General features: G+C 39.0%; 1 protein-coding gene and 1 long non-coding RNA gene across 2 annotated transcripts; both read right to left on the minus strand.

The window, feature by feature from the left end:
* Positions 1-1,944: 1,944 nt before the first annotated feature.
* On the minus strand, positions 1,945-2,963 carry LOC106806590. Its single transcript, XR_001393564.1, has 2 exons — positions 2,809-2,963; positions 1,945-2,555 (listed from the first exon to the last, which is right to left on the minus strand). It is a non-coding gene; the product is annotated as an uncharacterized LOC106806590 (long non-coding RNA).
* Positions 2,964-10,056: 7,093 nt separating this feature from the next.
* Positions 10,057-13,719, minus strand: LOC106806589 (proteoglycan 4-like). Its single transcript, XM_014808581.1, has 3 exons — positions 13,511-13,719; positions 12,144-12,270; positions 10,057-11,946 (listed from the first exon to the last, which is right to left on the minus strand). Exons 1-3 carry the CDS (start codon positions 13,521-13,523, stop codon positions 11,109-11,111), a joined length of 978 nt encoding a protein of 325 aa, XP_014664067.1. The 5' UTR covers positions 13,524-13,719; the 3' UTR covers positions 10,057-11,108.
* Between the last annotated feature and the right edge of the window lie 213 nt (positions 13,720-13,932).

Raw genomic sequence — 13,932 nt, forward strand, 5'->3', positions numbered from 1 at the left:
ATATAATGTCGTGACAGCTGATATAATGTCGCTATAATAGATACAAACGTTATGCCCTCATTACACTAATACTTGCGTCAAACGCGTCAGCCCGTCTGTCATGGCTTAAAATTCGGCAGTTTATGTTCGTTGTTTTGAGGGGTGGAAAATTTCAATGTTCGAAGCACAGGAATATAATGTCGCTATAATAGATACAAACGTTATGCCCTCATTACACTAATACTGCGTCAACGCGTCTGCCCGTTTGGCTTAAAAATTCGGCAGTTTATTTCGTTGTTTTGAGGGGGTGAATTTCAATGAAGACCAAATTTTCTAGGTAAAAGACGAAAGCTTGTATGTTTAGCATTTGGTAGTAATCTGACTGGATGTATACAAACAACCTTACAAACAATTTTGAAAGTACGACTCGCAGCTATTTTCGGCTCCTCTCCCTTGACTGTGCGCAACAAACAGGAGCAAAAATAACAACACAACTCTTAATTCCTCGCTGTCTTTATAGTAATTATAATTAACTCCTTAATATAACTTAATTATTGTTATTATTAATATTAATTATATATTAACTACTTGCTTAACAGTTATTATTATAATAAACTGATTTTGTCATTATCTGTATCAATTCCATACTGGGCTGATTAGTTTACGCATGAATTACGATCTAGGCTGCACAATTGCGTTCTATCTGTACCGTACAGACTGTACGTACACACAAATGAACCCAGTAGATTACTCCAATATAATAGATGATATGGACTCATGATTACTTGTATGTACATTAGATAACACCAGCTCTGCCGGTAAGGGGGTTATATCGAAATAACAAATACTTATTAGTGAGTCCGAGTTAGAAATTATACGTATTGTGCGCACTAGACACGTGGATTTCTAGCTAGATTTCTGACATAGCGGCATTAGTGTTAGAAAGCGCAGACGCAACAACATGTGTTAACAATTTGTCAAGAAAACTTCTATCTACATTACTAAATGCCCTGCCCAATAACAGTTACTATGGCTGCTGACAATATCACCAAGTAGAGTGAATGTTTCAGGCCTGCGCACATCGAGACATCGTCACCTTCTTCAGGTGTTCCTGTGTTACAGAGAGAGGTGTCGCATGTCATTGTGCAACTTAACACGATTCCTTCAAGTCCATTCGGTCCCCACTTCTCCCACGTGTAGCATTTATCTTTCAATGAATCCTGCAGAATTTCGCACCCTCGTATGAAAGTTAGCAGCTGGCCTGTCTCTGTAAGGAATCGATGTTGCTGCGTGGGTATACATACATGCATACATGCATACACACATACACACACATACACACTCACACACACACAGACACACACACACACACACACACACACACACACACACACGTACGCAGACACGTCTCACAGGTTTTATGATACATAATATAAACAATATAACAATATAACCGATTTTTGTCAGTTCTTTGTCGTGTGTACTACACGTATTACAGGCTTTCCGTGCTACAATAGTCCGTCTAATATATAGTTTCGCGATCGCGATATATCCTACGGCCGACAAGAGCAACGCTGAAAAAATGCCGATGATTGAGTACGTCTTCTAGCTGTCGTTTCAAACCATTGCGTGATGGTGCGTAAGTCGCGAAGGTGGCTATAGGATGAAGGTCGCGAGTGGCGAAAACAAGTTTCACATAAAATACGTCGCAATAATTTTGAAGGCCAACAGCTCTCTCTTTGACACTCATGATGCGCGCTACGAAGTTTTGTGCTTTACATTGTCTAGCTCTGGTCCGAATCATCCGTGTGTTGCACATTATAATTCACGTAGCTTGTCAGGTAATCATCATACAGCTGAGCCTGGTACCCCTATGGTGTACGGTTTGTCAATTTAGTCCAACCATAATGTCGGTTTACAAACACACACCATATTTTCCGCCAACAAGATATACCGAAGAACCCATTTCATTGTTTCACTATATGTTTATTAAAACCAAACAAATTCTGCTACAGTATTAGTATCGATGCATGCTAATCATGTGAGGAATTTGTTTGACTAAATTGGACAAGTATTTTGGAAGTTATATCCAAAACCCGAAGTAGTATAAAGCAATATATGTTCAACCGCCAGGGGCGCTGTACGACACCAGGTGCCGTTGCTTAATTGGTTCAATTAACTAGAATCTTGCTTGCATAATCTGTTTGTGTACTAAATCAGTAACAGTTTGACATGCAAACTGAACAATATTTGATGTATCGGTCATTTAATATACTAGTGGAAGGAATTTTTCTATTATTTTTACCCATTTTATTGTTTTAACCTAATTTTATTACAACTTACAGATACCAATACTCAACATATTGTTGTTGTAATATTACAGATACATGAGAATAATCGCAGTTGTTTCGTTCTAAATAGGTTATTTACTTTTAAAGCTATAACATTATGCCAGGACCTCATGTAGTACGCCTGTGCAAAGTTTCAAAAATTCGAACGAAAAGTCCGTAATGCGCCCATTTTCATGTGCCTATCCGCTGTCATCATCCAAGTCATGTCTGTTGTCAAGCATCTGCCTGAAATAAGACAAAAAATATTATTCATGCTAAGCAATGCGTCATGCTTGATATCTTATGGGTACTTATGGCTGCACACCATCAGTCGATGAACACACGATTTACGCATCACATAGGATAGTTACCCTGCTGTTAAATAATTATGCTCTGAATCATATGCCAAATAGCATATTATCAGGAGTTAACTCGAATTTGTCGTCATTAACTCCTCATATTATGTAGCTTGCCACTTCAAGATCAATTGCGGACGTACCTGTCCATAGAATCTCCAGACGTGTTATCGAAGTATTCTGTTCCCGTAGCTTCAGTCGCCCCTTAGGTGGATGTGGTCGGCCGCGGTGTCCGGGGCGTCCACGCCCCGCGCCATGCCTCCCACTCGCACCAGCTTCGCCTGCTATGACGGCGGCAGCCTGCCAATAACCAGTCAAATCCACGATAAAGCTCCAAAATATACTAAATGGTTATAATATAATTTCTAATGTTACGGAATATCTACGTTAAACGTTGAATGACGTATATGTAAGTATATGTAGTACAGTAAACACGCGCATAAAATAACCCGTGATTTTAAGAACCTCCAGGCTGAAAGGGGACCAATAAAGTACCTATTATATAAGAACCTCTTCAGCCTGATAAATTAAACAGGTTGTTATATAAAAAAAATACAGAAAATTAGAGCAAACTGGGGCAATCCAAGTATGTGTGCTACACCATTGGAAACTGTCTACTATTAGTCAAATCAATTTTCACAGCATTTGACCTTTCATTGTGTTTAATATGATAAGAATCACGGGTTCTTTTATGCGGGTGTTTACTATATTGACAAGTTGTCCCGAAACTGTTGCAAAGTCGTTTACAGTGATTTATCATGAAAGTTTATTATTTATGTTAAAATAAGATCAAAAATTCTATAATCACATACTGGTGAAATAAAGAAATAACGTTAAAGGCAAAAGCACGGATATAAAAGTGCTGTTAATTAAAACAAATTACGTGGAGGTGGTTCAGGGGATAATGGCGCCTCCACACCTACTTTAGCGATTGCAGGTAAGATTATTAGCTTGTAAGCGGTACGTAACAAGTTCCCGCATGGAAAAGAATAAAGTGCAACGAAATTCAAAATATGTAGTTAAAGAATATAGTATGGCGTGTTTATATTTATTTGCAACCAGGGACGAAACGGTAAAACAACGGACGTAATTAAAAATACATAGAATTGCACGCGGTACGCAAGTGGTATCTCCAACCCGTCTGCAGCGACGCGCTATTTACAGTATTCCCTCTAGAATTCCTGGATATGCCCCTGATTAACACACACACACACACACACACACACACACACACACACACACACACACACACACACCTCTTTCTCTCTCTCCCACCTCCCCCTCCCTCTCTCGTCACCTCTACACTATACGTACCTCCCCTCTCCTGGCGATCAGTCCTACACAGCGTGAAAGCCTCATCGGTGATCTCATCGCTGGGTGCGTGCAGGCACGTGTCGTTGGTCGGCATGGGATCCTCACTGATGCAGCTGTAGCACGTCAGACACTCCCCGCCTGCCGTGACACGAGAGAGGAGGTCACACACTAGCATGGCTTCTCTCTATATGCTTCGAAGTACAGGAAGGTCATTTGCGTCATTGTGCTCAAACAAATTATTACAGGTTTGGGCATGATGGGCGGGGGGGGGGATTCGTTTAATTCATAGAGAAAATAGGTTTTGAGATATATGAGGCTAAGGCTAATAACATGTAACTGCAATGAATATCTGTTGTATATTATATATATTATATTATATATATGAATTATATATATATATATATATATATTATACACACATATATATATTTTGCATTTACAGTTTATTTCTATAGAGTTACCCAAACTGATAACTCAGAAGGAGTTGTACTACACATAACCTTCTATTTTCTTCTATCATATTAAACATTTAATTTGATATGTTACCGGACGCCAGATTGATATGTGTTGCGATTGTAAATGTACACTAGGATATAACGTCACATGTATGCTATAGTGCTAGTTGTAGCAGTGTGTAGTATGTATATCTGTGAGTATAACACCGTGTGCAGTACTCACACTTGCTCATTAACATAACTAATTATAATCTAGTTGCCGTGCTATTGTCGTTGCTTACCTGCGACCAGCATGACTGCTATATAAATGGCTGCAACGGCGAGAGCTCTCAGTGATAGTGGCCACTCCATGTTTTACGCTGATGTTTCCGATGGCGTATCTACGTGTGAAGAGTCAGCGAGCAGATGTATGGGTGCAGTGTGTTACTTCGCTCAAGGTCCGGCCAGCCAACCAATAGTCACCACGTGCGATATCGTATTGGATTTGTTTGATTTAATACGTCATCGATGCGAGAATGTTGATCCGTTTCCGCAATGATAACATGTCTGGCGGAATTTGTCGGGTGGTTTTAATTGTTTGTTCAACATCAAAGCGATATATTGCAAGTCAGTGAACTAGTACAGTCTTAACTGATACCCTGTCAATCACGCTTGTTCCCTAATATCAGAAGTAGATTTTTGATTTGATTTGATTTATTTATTTCGATAATTAACAAAGCATACATTACATCGATAACAGCATAAATAAACAAAATGCAGCTAGAAAATTCTCGAGGATGAAAACACAAAAAGCGTGGCTAACACACTTATTTCCATTGTGGTCCAACATAACATTGTACATACTATAAACTATAGCAAAATTAATATACCCACGATCCCCAAAATTTCTGAGTGATACAGTACAAAACATTGATATACAGCATGAAGAAAAAATATATACAAAAAAAACTTCAGCATATTATGTACAAGTAAAGTGAGGTAAGTGTTGGAGCAGTTAAAAAAAAAATGAAAAAAATAGATGTTTTCTGAGTGATACAATACAAGACAGTGCTATATACTATGAAGAAAAAATATAAACGAGAAAAAAAACTTCATCATATTCTGTACAAGTAAAGTGATTACAGTAAATGTTTAGCAGGTAGAAATGATGTTTCCTGAGTGAATACAGTACAAAGCAGTGCAGAACAATATGAAAAAAAACTAAATACATACAAAAAAAACTTCATCAAATTTTGTACAAGTAGTACCCTTTTAGCACATCATTTCGACACTCGATTCATACACCATTATATCCACATTACAAACAACATATTTCGCACACACTCACATTTAACGTTATCAAGTTATAAACGTATTGAAAAGTGCAATAGTGTTGGGCAGTTAAAATGGTAATTTTGAGTGATACAGTACAAAGCAGTGCATATACAACATGAAGAAAAAATAGATACAAGAAAAAAACTTCAGTATAGCCTGTGCAGGCAAAGTGATTAAGGTACACTTTACCATTATTTCGACACACATACGTACATCATTATATACATATTGCATACATACACCCACACTCATATTTATATAAGTGTAATATAATTATATATAAGATAATACTTATATCAAGTATAAATACACTGATAATTGTAATAGTGATGAGATCATGTCACCCCTATATTTCATCTATTCATTTAGTAAACCGTGATTAGTAAAATATGAAGTCACTGTCTTCCATTGTCTTAACCTTTTCCATAAGGTGTTTTTTAACTTGCCCTTTGAAACTAATATATCTGGCTGCAGATCTAATGTGAGGTGGTAGGGAGTTCCAAGCTTCAATTGAAGTATATATAAATGTCTTTTTCTATTGACCCCCACTCTTGGTTTAAAGATTGACAGCTCCCCAGCCCTAGTTTTGAAGCCGTGAATTTCCGAGGTTAATGTAAATCCATCAGTCATGTATTCGGGACTGAGATTATGCAGAATTTTGAAAACATGGTTTACCTTCAGTTGTACTACTCTGAACTCAACTGGAACCCAATTTACAGACAGGAACTCCCTTGCATCTATGTGGGTTCTTGGTCCCAGATTTAGAACACATCTAATAGCTTTATTTTGGCATACCTGCAACTTGCATTTTGTTTTCATTGAAAGGCTACTGTACCAAACACTACACGCCTAATCCAAATGACAATGAATCAAGGCAGTAACTAGTATTTTTTACATAATTTGTTTAAATATTTAGCTTTTCTGTAAATAAATTTTCGATCTATTGTTGACCTTTTTGACAACTTTGCTTCCTGTAATTTCAGCAGTCAAATTGTGTTCTAATTCTACTCCTAAATATTTTACTGCAGTCTTACTTTGAATATCTGACCCATTTCATGTGACAACAATGTTTGTAAGTCGACTGATTTTATTTTTTGATCTAAACAGAATGGTTTCTGTCTTTCCAAGGTGCAGGGATAGATTGTTGTCACACAGCCATCTACTAACCGTCCAAGCTTAATTTTTCCTGAATAACCTGAATATCAGTTCTTGATACTAACAGCGCCGAGTCATCAGCATACAATAAAAGCTTAGTTTTTACAGCGTCTGCCATATCGTTTACATATATTAAAAATAGCAACGGTCCTAAAATCGATCCCTGAGGTACACCACATGTTATATCATTTTTTGCAGAAAAGGTGCCTCCGACATCTGTCATCTGGCTTCTTCTGCACAGATAGGCCTGGAACCATTCGACCACCTTATAGTGTAGACCAATTGCTTTTAGTTTTGATAGTAAGATATATTCATTCCGAATGTAATCCGTTAAGTGAATTAAGGCTGTATCTGTAGAATGAGCTGATCGAAATCCAGACTGAAACTGGTATAATAATGAATTATCCCTCAGGTATTTCTCTATTTGATTATAAGCTACTCTTTCTAGAACTTTGGACATAACGCTAAGAATCGACACAGGTCTATAATTTCCTGGATCGGTTTTGCTTTCTTTTTTTGTGCAAGGGGATGACTCTCGCCAATTTCATATCATCTGGAATTATTCCATTGAGGAATGATAAGTTGTTAATATGTGTAAATGCCTCACAAATAATCTCAGACCCATCTTTTATAAATTTAGCTGGTATGTTATCTAACCCTGTAGCCTTATCAGGGTTTATGTTATTAAGTACCTTTAAGACCTCTTCTTTGCTTACAGGGAAAAATTTAAAATTATTTCCTAGTACTCCTCTATCTCTATAGTAATTAGTGACTCGTGTCTCATCGTAAATGCCAGACTGTTTTGGCAATTTTTCCACTAGGGTTGAGGCCACGTTCGTAAAGAAAGTATTAAAGCTATCTGCTACCCTTGACTTTTCAAAACATATATTGTCCCCAATTTTTAAACCTACCTGACCAGAGCTATTATTTGCTTTATTGTTCATACCCATACTTTTTAGAGTGTGCCAAAGTTTTTTAGGATTATTTTTGTTGCTTTCAATCTTTTCTGTATAAAAATGGGCTTTTGCCCTCTTAATCTCATTCTGAGTGTTGTTCCTAAGTAACTGGAAATCCCTAAAGTCAATTTCATCCTTATTTCTCCTGAATTGTAATAGTTTCCTGTCCCTTTCTCTAATAAGTTCCTTTATCTCCGAGTTAAACCATGTCTTTGATTTCTCTTTTATTCTTACCTGCTTAATGGGTGCTACAGTGTCGATGGCTTTAAGAAGATAGGTTTTAAAATTTACCCATGCTATATTTCTAGAATCTGCATTCAAGATATCCAACCATTTCTTTTTCAATAGGATCTCTTTAAATACCTCTGGGCTGTAGTGTTTCATTGACCTAATTCGAGTAGTACGATGCTTACCTATAACCTTTCTAATAGATTTCCTTGTACAGTATGTTAGGAAATGATCACTTATACCCATTGCTATATAGTACCAGACTGGCAAATCTTATCCGCATCCGACACCATTATTATGTCTATTGCTGTTTCTGATGAATTTGTTTACCCTAGTCGGACTAGTAATTAATGGTTTTAAATCGAAATGATAGCAAAAATTTTTGAATGTCTTAAGTGGTCCTGATAATGATTTACGGGTTTACTGAGTATATTGACATTAAAATCACCTAGAATAATAATTTCTAACTCCACAAAATTTTCTGTAGAAATGCATGCATTCTCTAGTAATTCAAAAAAGTCTCCTTGTTTTGGTGGTTTATAACAAACACCCGTTAATATTGGTTTTGTTCGTGGCAGTAATATTTCGACCCATATTGCTAGTTCTAGCCCAATTTTGAACATATCAGGTCTCAGGTTGTAAGCAAAGTCTTTCCTTATATAAATACATACTCTGCCACCACATCTATTCCTATCCTGTCTTTCCACGGTATAGTTGTCTATAAAAATTTCTGAATTTTCAACTGTTTCATCTAGCCAAGTCTCAGACACTGCTATCACTGCAATTTTAGCAAGATTGGAGATATATCGAATCTCATCCATTTTGGGGAGGAGGCTACGAGCATTTAAATGGATAAAGTTCAAACCTTTCTTTAGTAGACAATCAAATGTTGGTGAATCCGAAGCGCGAGGGGTCGCCTTCTCCGTTGTCTGCACATCTGATGATACCAGTGCGTTTAATGATGCTTCGACGCCCCAGGCTCCTAGTTTCCCTGGTGTGTTTTTAGGAAGCTTTCCGCTAGACGAGCTCCTCCGGTCTTGTTAAGGTGTAGGCCATCCGGTGCATACAGGTCACTCCTATCCATGAAGTACCTCCAGTTGTCGAGGTACGTTGCGTTGTTTGCCGTGCAGAAGATCTCCAGTGTCCTGTTCAGCGACATTATCTTCTGGTTCAGGTGGTTACGGTTCGGCTTGAAGCACGGTAGCAGTCCCTATATGATCAGTTCCTTGGTTTTTTCACTTGTACTCCTTGCTAATTGCAGAAGATCTTGTCTAGCTTCTTCCAATTTTTTATTTAAAGCATCATTTACCCCCAACATGCATAATTACTGTTCCCAGACTATCTTCCCGATTAACTACTCTGTCTAGCCTTTCTTCTATATATCCTGTGCCCCAGCCCCTCCAAAGGTTAATACACACCTATCCCTTGTTTCTCCATTGTTACTTACTGTCTTTACTGTCTGTCTGACTATTGAGTCGCCCAAAATTAATATTTTTTCACGTTGGGTTCTACTGCTGTCTTCATTCGTTGGATTCAGTGGCTGTGATGTCCGGTCCTCCATCTCCCCAGTGGTCTCGTCGTCCCGGTCTATAGTGGTCCCGTCGTCCCGGTCCATGGTGATACCGTCGTCCCGGTCCTTGGTGGTCCCGTCCTCTAGGTCTATGGTGGTCCCGTCCTCCAGCTCCTTGGTGGTCCCTTTCTCCAACTCGTTAGCAGTGGAATCCCCAGCTTCAGCTTCCTTGACCTTGGCCGTGAACTCAACCAGCTCATCAAGTATATGATGTAGCTTCCCTCTCGTTCCTCACGACTCCTCAATAGCCAGACTTCCTTCTTCAGCTTCTCGATCTCCTGAGTGAGAGCAGTCTTCTCGCTAGTCCACTGTCTCTGGAAATTACAGGCGTGACAATCATACACGAAATCTTCCGGCATGACGTCTGTACATCACTGACATTTTCCCATATATCCCACCTTTTACACTTACTGCATTGGGCCCACCTATTCCCGAATTTATCAGCCTTCTTAGTTACTTTCCTTTTCTGCCCCATTATATTAGTGGAAGTCAAACTATTTCGAATTCTTAGATCTTAGTATAAAAATTAAAACTATGAAAACGCTTTCCTACTTACAAATTTATTCCCGCCAAAACAACAATCGTTACAATGGCCGCCCCCTTTCGAATTATCTCTGAACTAATCTAAATGGGAAATATTTGTGATATTTAAATTATTAGGTTAAAAATAATTGGTAGATAGATAATAGGAATTAGATATAGGAATAGAAGTAGATATTCGTTCGCCGCTATATGTACTGTCATGAATTTACACAAAATCAATTCTAATCATTATTATATTGGTAGTAATATAATAATTATTCATGATTTCCCGCATCGCCTATATATTAGATGGTGGGCTATTGTATTAAAAAAACTCGCATGGCTTTTTCTACTGCGATCCGCAGTATTGATCTGTCTATTTGATCAACTTTGTCTCTTTCCTTCTTTGATGTAGTCCCTTGGAGACTAATAGTTACGAGGTTACACGAGGTTATAGAGAGTTAGATTGAAAGAATTCCATGCGTCACCAACTACAACAATCACGTGACACAACGAGAAACACGCGAGAAAACACCGCGATGAGGCGCCACTGAGCACCATGTGAACAGCTACTGTATAAATCTACAAGCAAATAAAATAACCGATAAATCTGTAAGACAGCTCCCAATGTCAACTCGGATTTCCTTACCCAACAACGCAGTGCTATATACGAGGAGTTCAAGGATTACGAATGTACTCGCCTTGAAAACATCATTCCAGAGTATGATCCTACTCTACTATGACCCACGTCCAAGTATACATGCGTGCACTTATTACAGAAGTTATACGATTCATGGATATGACGTATATTCGATATACATTGGTTTATGGTAATATACTGATGTGAGTTAGTGCTTTTTCACTTCAAATAAAGACCAATTATACAAACGAGACGTATCACGCAAACTTCACGCGCATGCGCGGGTTCGTTACAATCCTTGCATAAGTTGTCTCATGAAATGGCCGTCGACGATGCTACGCAGCGCCCTCTGGTTGAGCTGCTGTTCTTCTTCCGGTATCGGGTGCAGTATCAAGCGTTTGTAGTCGGCCATGTTTGCGTGCTGCCTCACTTCCTCTAGTTTTTTATCGATTTCTCTTTCCAACGAATCGATATCAACATGGCCGCCGTGGTCTCCCGCGACTGACCAATCATGATGCTCGTCGTCGCCCCCGCTAGGCGCGCTGTCATCGGTGTTTGGCGACGCGACCGTCTGTGCTGCAGCTACGCTGGCAACAGCAGGTGTAACCGGTTGTTTGATATCCTTGCCGTCCGGGGGCGCCGATACGTCCGTTTTCGGCTCCTGTGGGTCCTGCGGTTGGTCTGTATTCGCTGTCTTCTCCGGCGTTTTGTTCGGTTCGGATTGTTTCCGAGGTTCTTTTTCCGGTTCCGCTGGTTTTTCCGATTCCGGTTCGTTTTTTTTTGGTACTGCGGGTTCGTTTTTTTCTGTGTTTGGGTCTGGTTGTTTCTCTTGGTCCTTTGCCGGATCTGGTAATTTCTTTGTTTCTTTCTCCGGTGGCTCTTTCGTTACTTTGCTCAAAGCTGATTGCTTCCTTGACTTTGGTCGCACCCTGCTCTTGTTCGTGGACGGTCTAGACGGGTTCGCGGAGCCTCCGCTGTGGACGCTAGTCGAGCCAGACAGCTTAGCAGGTGTTTTGGAACGACGTCTCTTCTCCGCCAGGGTCTCGGCCAAGGTTTTACCTTCTTTCTTCTTTACTTTCTTTCCGGGGGCCTGTTTCGATGGATCATCGACCCCAAGAAGCGTGGTTCTGTTAAAGTAATCCGAGAGTTATTCGATTTTTCGAATCGTTCATCGCATTGATCAATCGGTCAGTGCGGCTATCCATCCATTCATCCATTCATTGATCCATCCATCCATCCGTCCGTCCATTTATCTATCCATCCATTCATCCATCCATCCATCCATCCATCCATCCATCTATTCATCCACTCATTTAATTCTTACCTATCCTTCGTTCGCTTCTTCTGCGGTATGTGCTGAGTACTGTTAATTTTCTCCGCTTCTTTCGCGTCCAGAGGTGCGTGAGTGATTTTCGGCGCAGCATTCTCGTCGGTGTCTGACGAGCCAGATTCTGCAAGCAATGTATATATATATATATATATATAGCGATTCAATGGTTGTTTATGAACTCGTGTGTCGAGAGTGCTCAATACTACCATGAGTAGAGCAAACATGATAAAGTTATACGGACACGGTAAGTAATTTTGACTCTGTTTATTGCATACAGAACTGTTTCGTGTGGAGCGAAAGCTCCACACTCATCAGTGCCTAATACAGAGTGATCTATTTAGAACATCCCGAGCAGTATAAAAACATCATGCATAATGTGATCTATTGTTCATGCGTGCGCGTTCTAAAGAAATACCATAGATACTAATTAGCGCGTCATTGTCGATGACTGTTGACGAAATCAAAACGGAACTCGACAGAACTTAGTAAACATATTTGGAACTTGAAAGACAACAACCTAGACTACGCGATTAAATGGAAGATACTGAGCAAAGCGCCACACTACTCGAACACTACGAAGAAATGCAACCTATGCTTAACAGAGAAGTTCTACATATTGTGTAAACCTGAGACCGCGACACTGAACAAGAGAAACGAACTTGTTGGTAAATGCAGACATAAAGATAAATTTTTATGTTGGTTTTTTAACCTCGGGAACGTTATGTGAACTCTTACAATGAATTCAGTTTAGCGCCAGCGCGCAGCAGTCACCGACAATGACGCGCTAATTCATCATTGCTATTGCATTATTCATTATAATTCATTATTCATTATTCATTATATTCATTTATATTTATATTTATATATTATATATATATAATACTATATATATAATATATATAATATATCATATTATTATTGCGCCAAATGACTTTCTTTCTTCCTCTCTCCCTTTCTCTATCTGTCTTTCTATCTATCTATCATTTATCTATATATCTATCATCTATCTATATATCTATCATTTATCTATATATCTATCTATCTATCTATATATCTATCTATCTATCTATCTATCTATCTATCTATCTATCTATCTATATATATATCTATCTATCAATCTATCTATCTATCTATCTATCTATCTATCGATCTATCTATCTATTTATCTATCTATCTATCTATCTATTTATCTATCTATCTATCTATCTATCTATCTATGTATTTATTTATCTATCTATCTATCTATCTATCTATCTATTTGTCACGTATTTACGTATTTACAATGCTAACTATCATATGACTAACTACAACATAATGAATATAAACTAGAGAGAGCACTCGTGCTGTAAGTATATACTAACCCCATTCAGCCATCGTCGTCAATGTTGCTGTCGAGTTGTGCAGTAAACAGCGGCAGTAACAGCAGCAGCAGCAGCAGCAGCATCAGGAGCAGTAACAGCAGTAGTAGAACTAGGCTATTAATCGTTGCACCGAGTCATTACGTATTGATAGACATGCAGCAACGTGCGCAGCATCAGTGAATTAAGTCAAACAACAGTGGTCTCTACGATGGCAATCGCTGCTAAGGTCCTACTGCATGGCACCATAGTTACGTACACGCTCGCACGCGTCGTCGGCTTTGCTTAGACGCAGTAGTAAAGTCTCCTCGTATTAATGTTTGTCGCTTCCATTCTACGCCTGCTCAGGTCGTCTGCGTGTGTAAACATGCGCGCTTGGTACGGGGTCTTCCGGCATGCTGCCAAGCAGCTGTGACCATGACAAC

This window comes from Priapulus caudatus, unplaced genomic scaffold, assembly GCF_000485595.1.
Source record: "Priapulus caudatus unplaced genomic scaffold, Priapulus_caudatus-5.0.1 Scaffold168, whole genome shotgun sequence".
NCBI lineage: Eukaryota > Metazoa > Priapulida > Priapulimorpha > Priapulimorphida > Priapulidae > Priapulus > Priapulus caudatus.

Coding starts and splice junctions, on each gene's coding strand:
- LOC106806589 (XM_014808581.1), bottom strand. Junction 11,947..12,143: donor AAGAAGCGAACGAAGGATAG/GTAAGAATTAAA, acceptor TTACTTTAACAG/AACCACGCTTCTTGGGGTCG.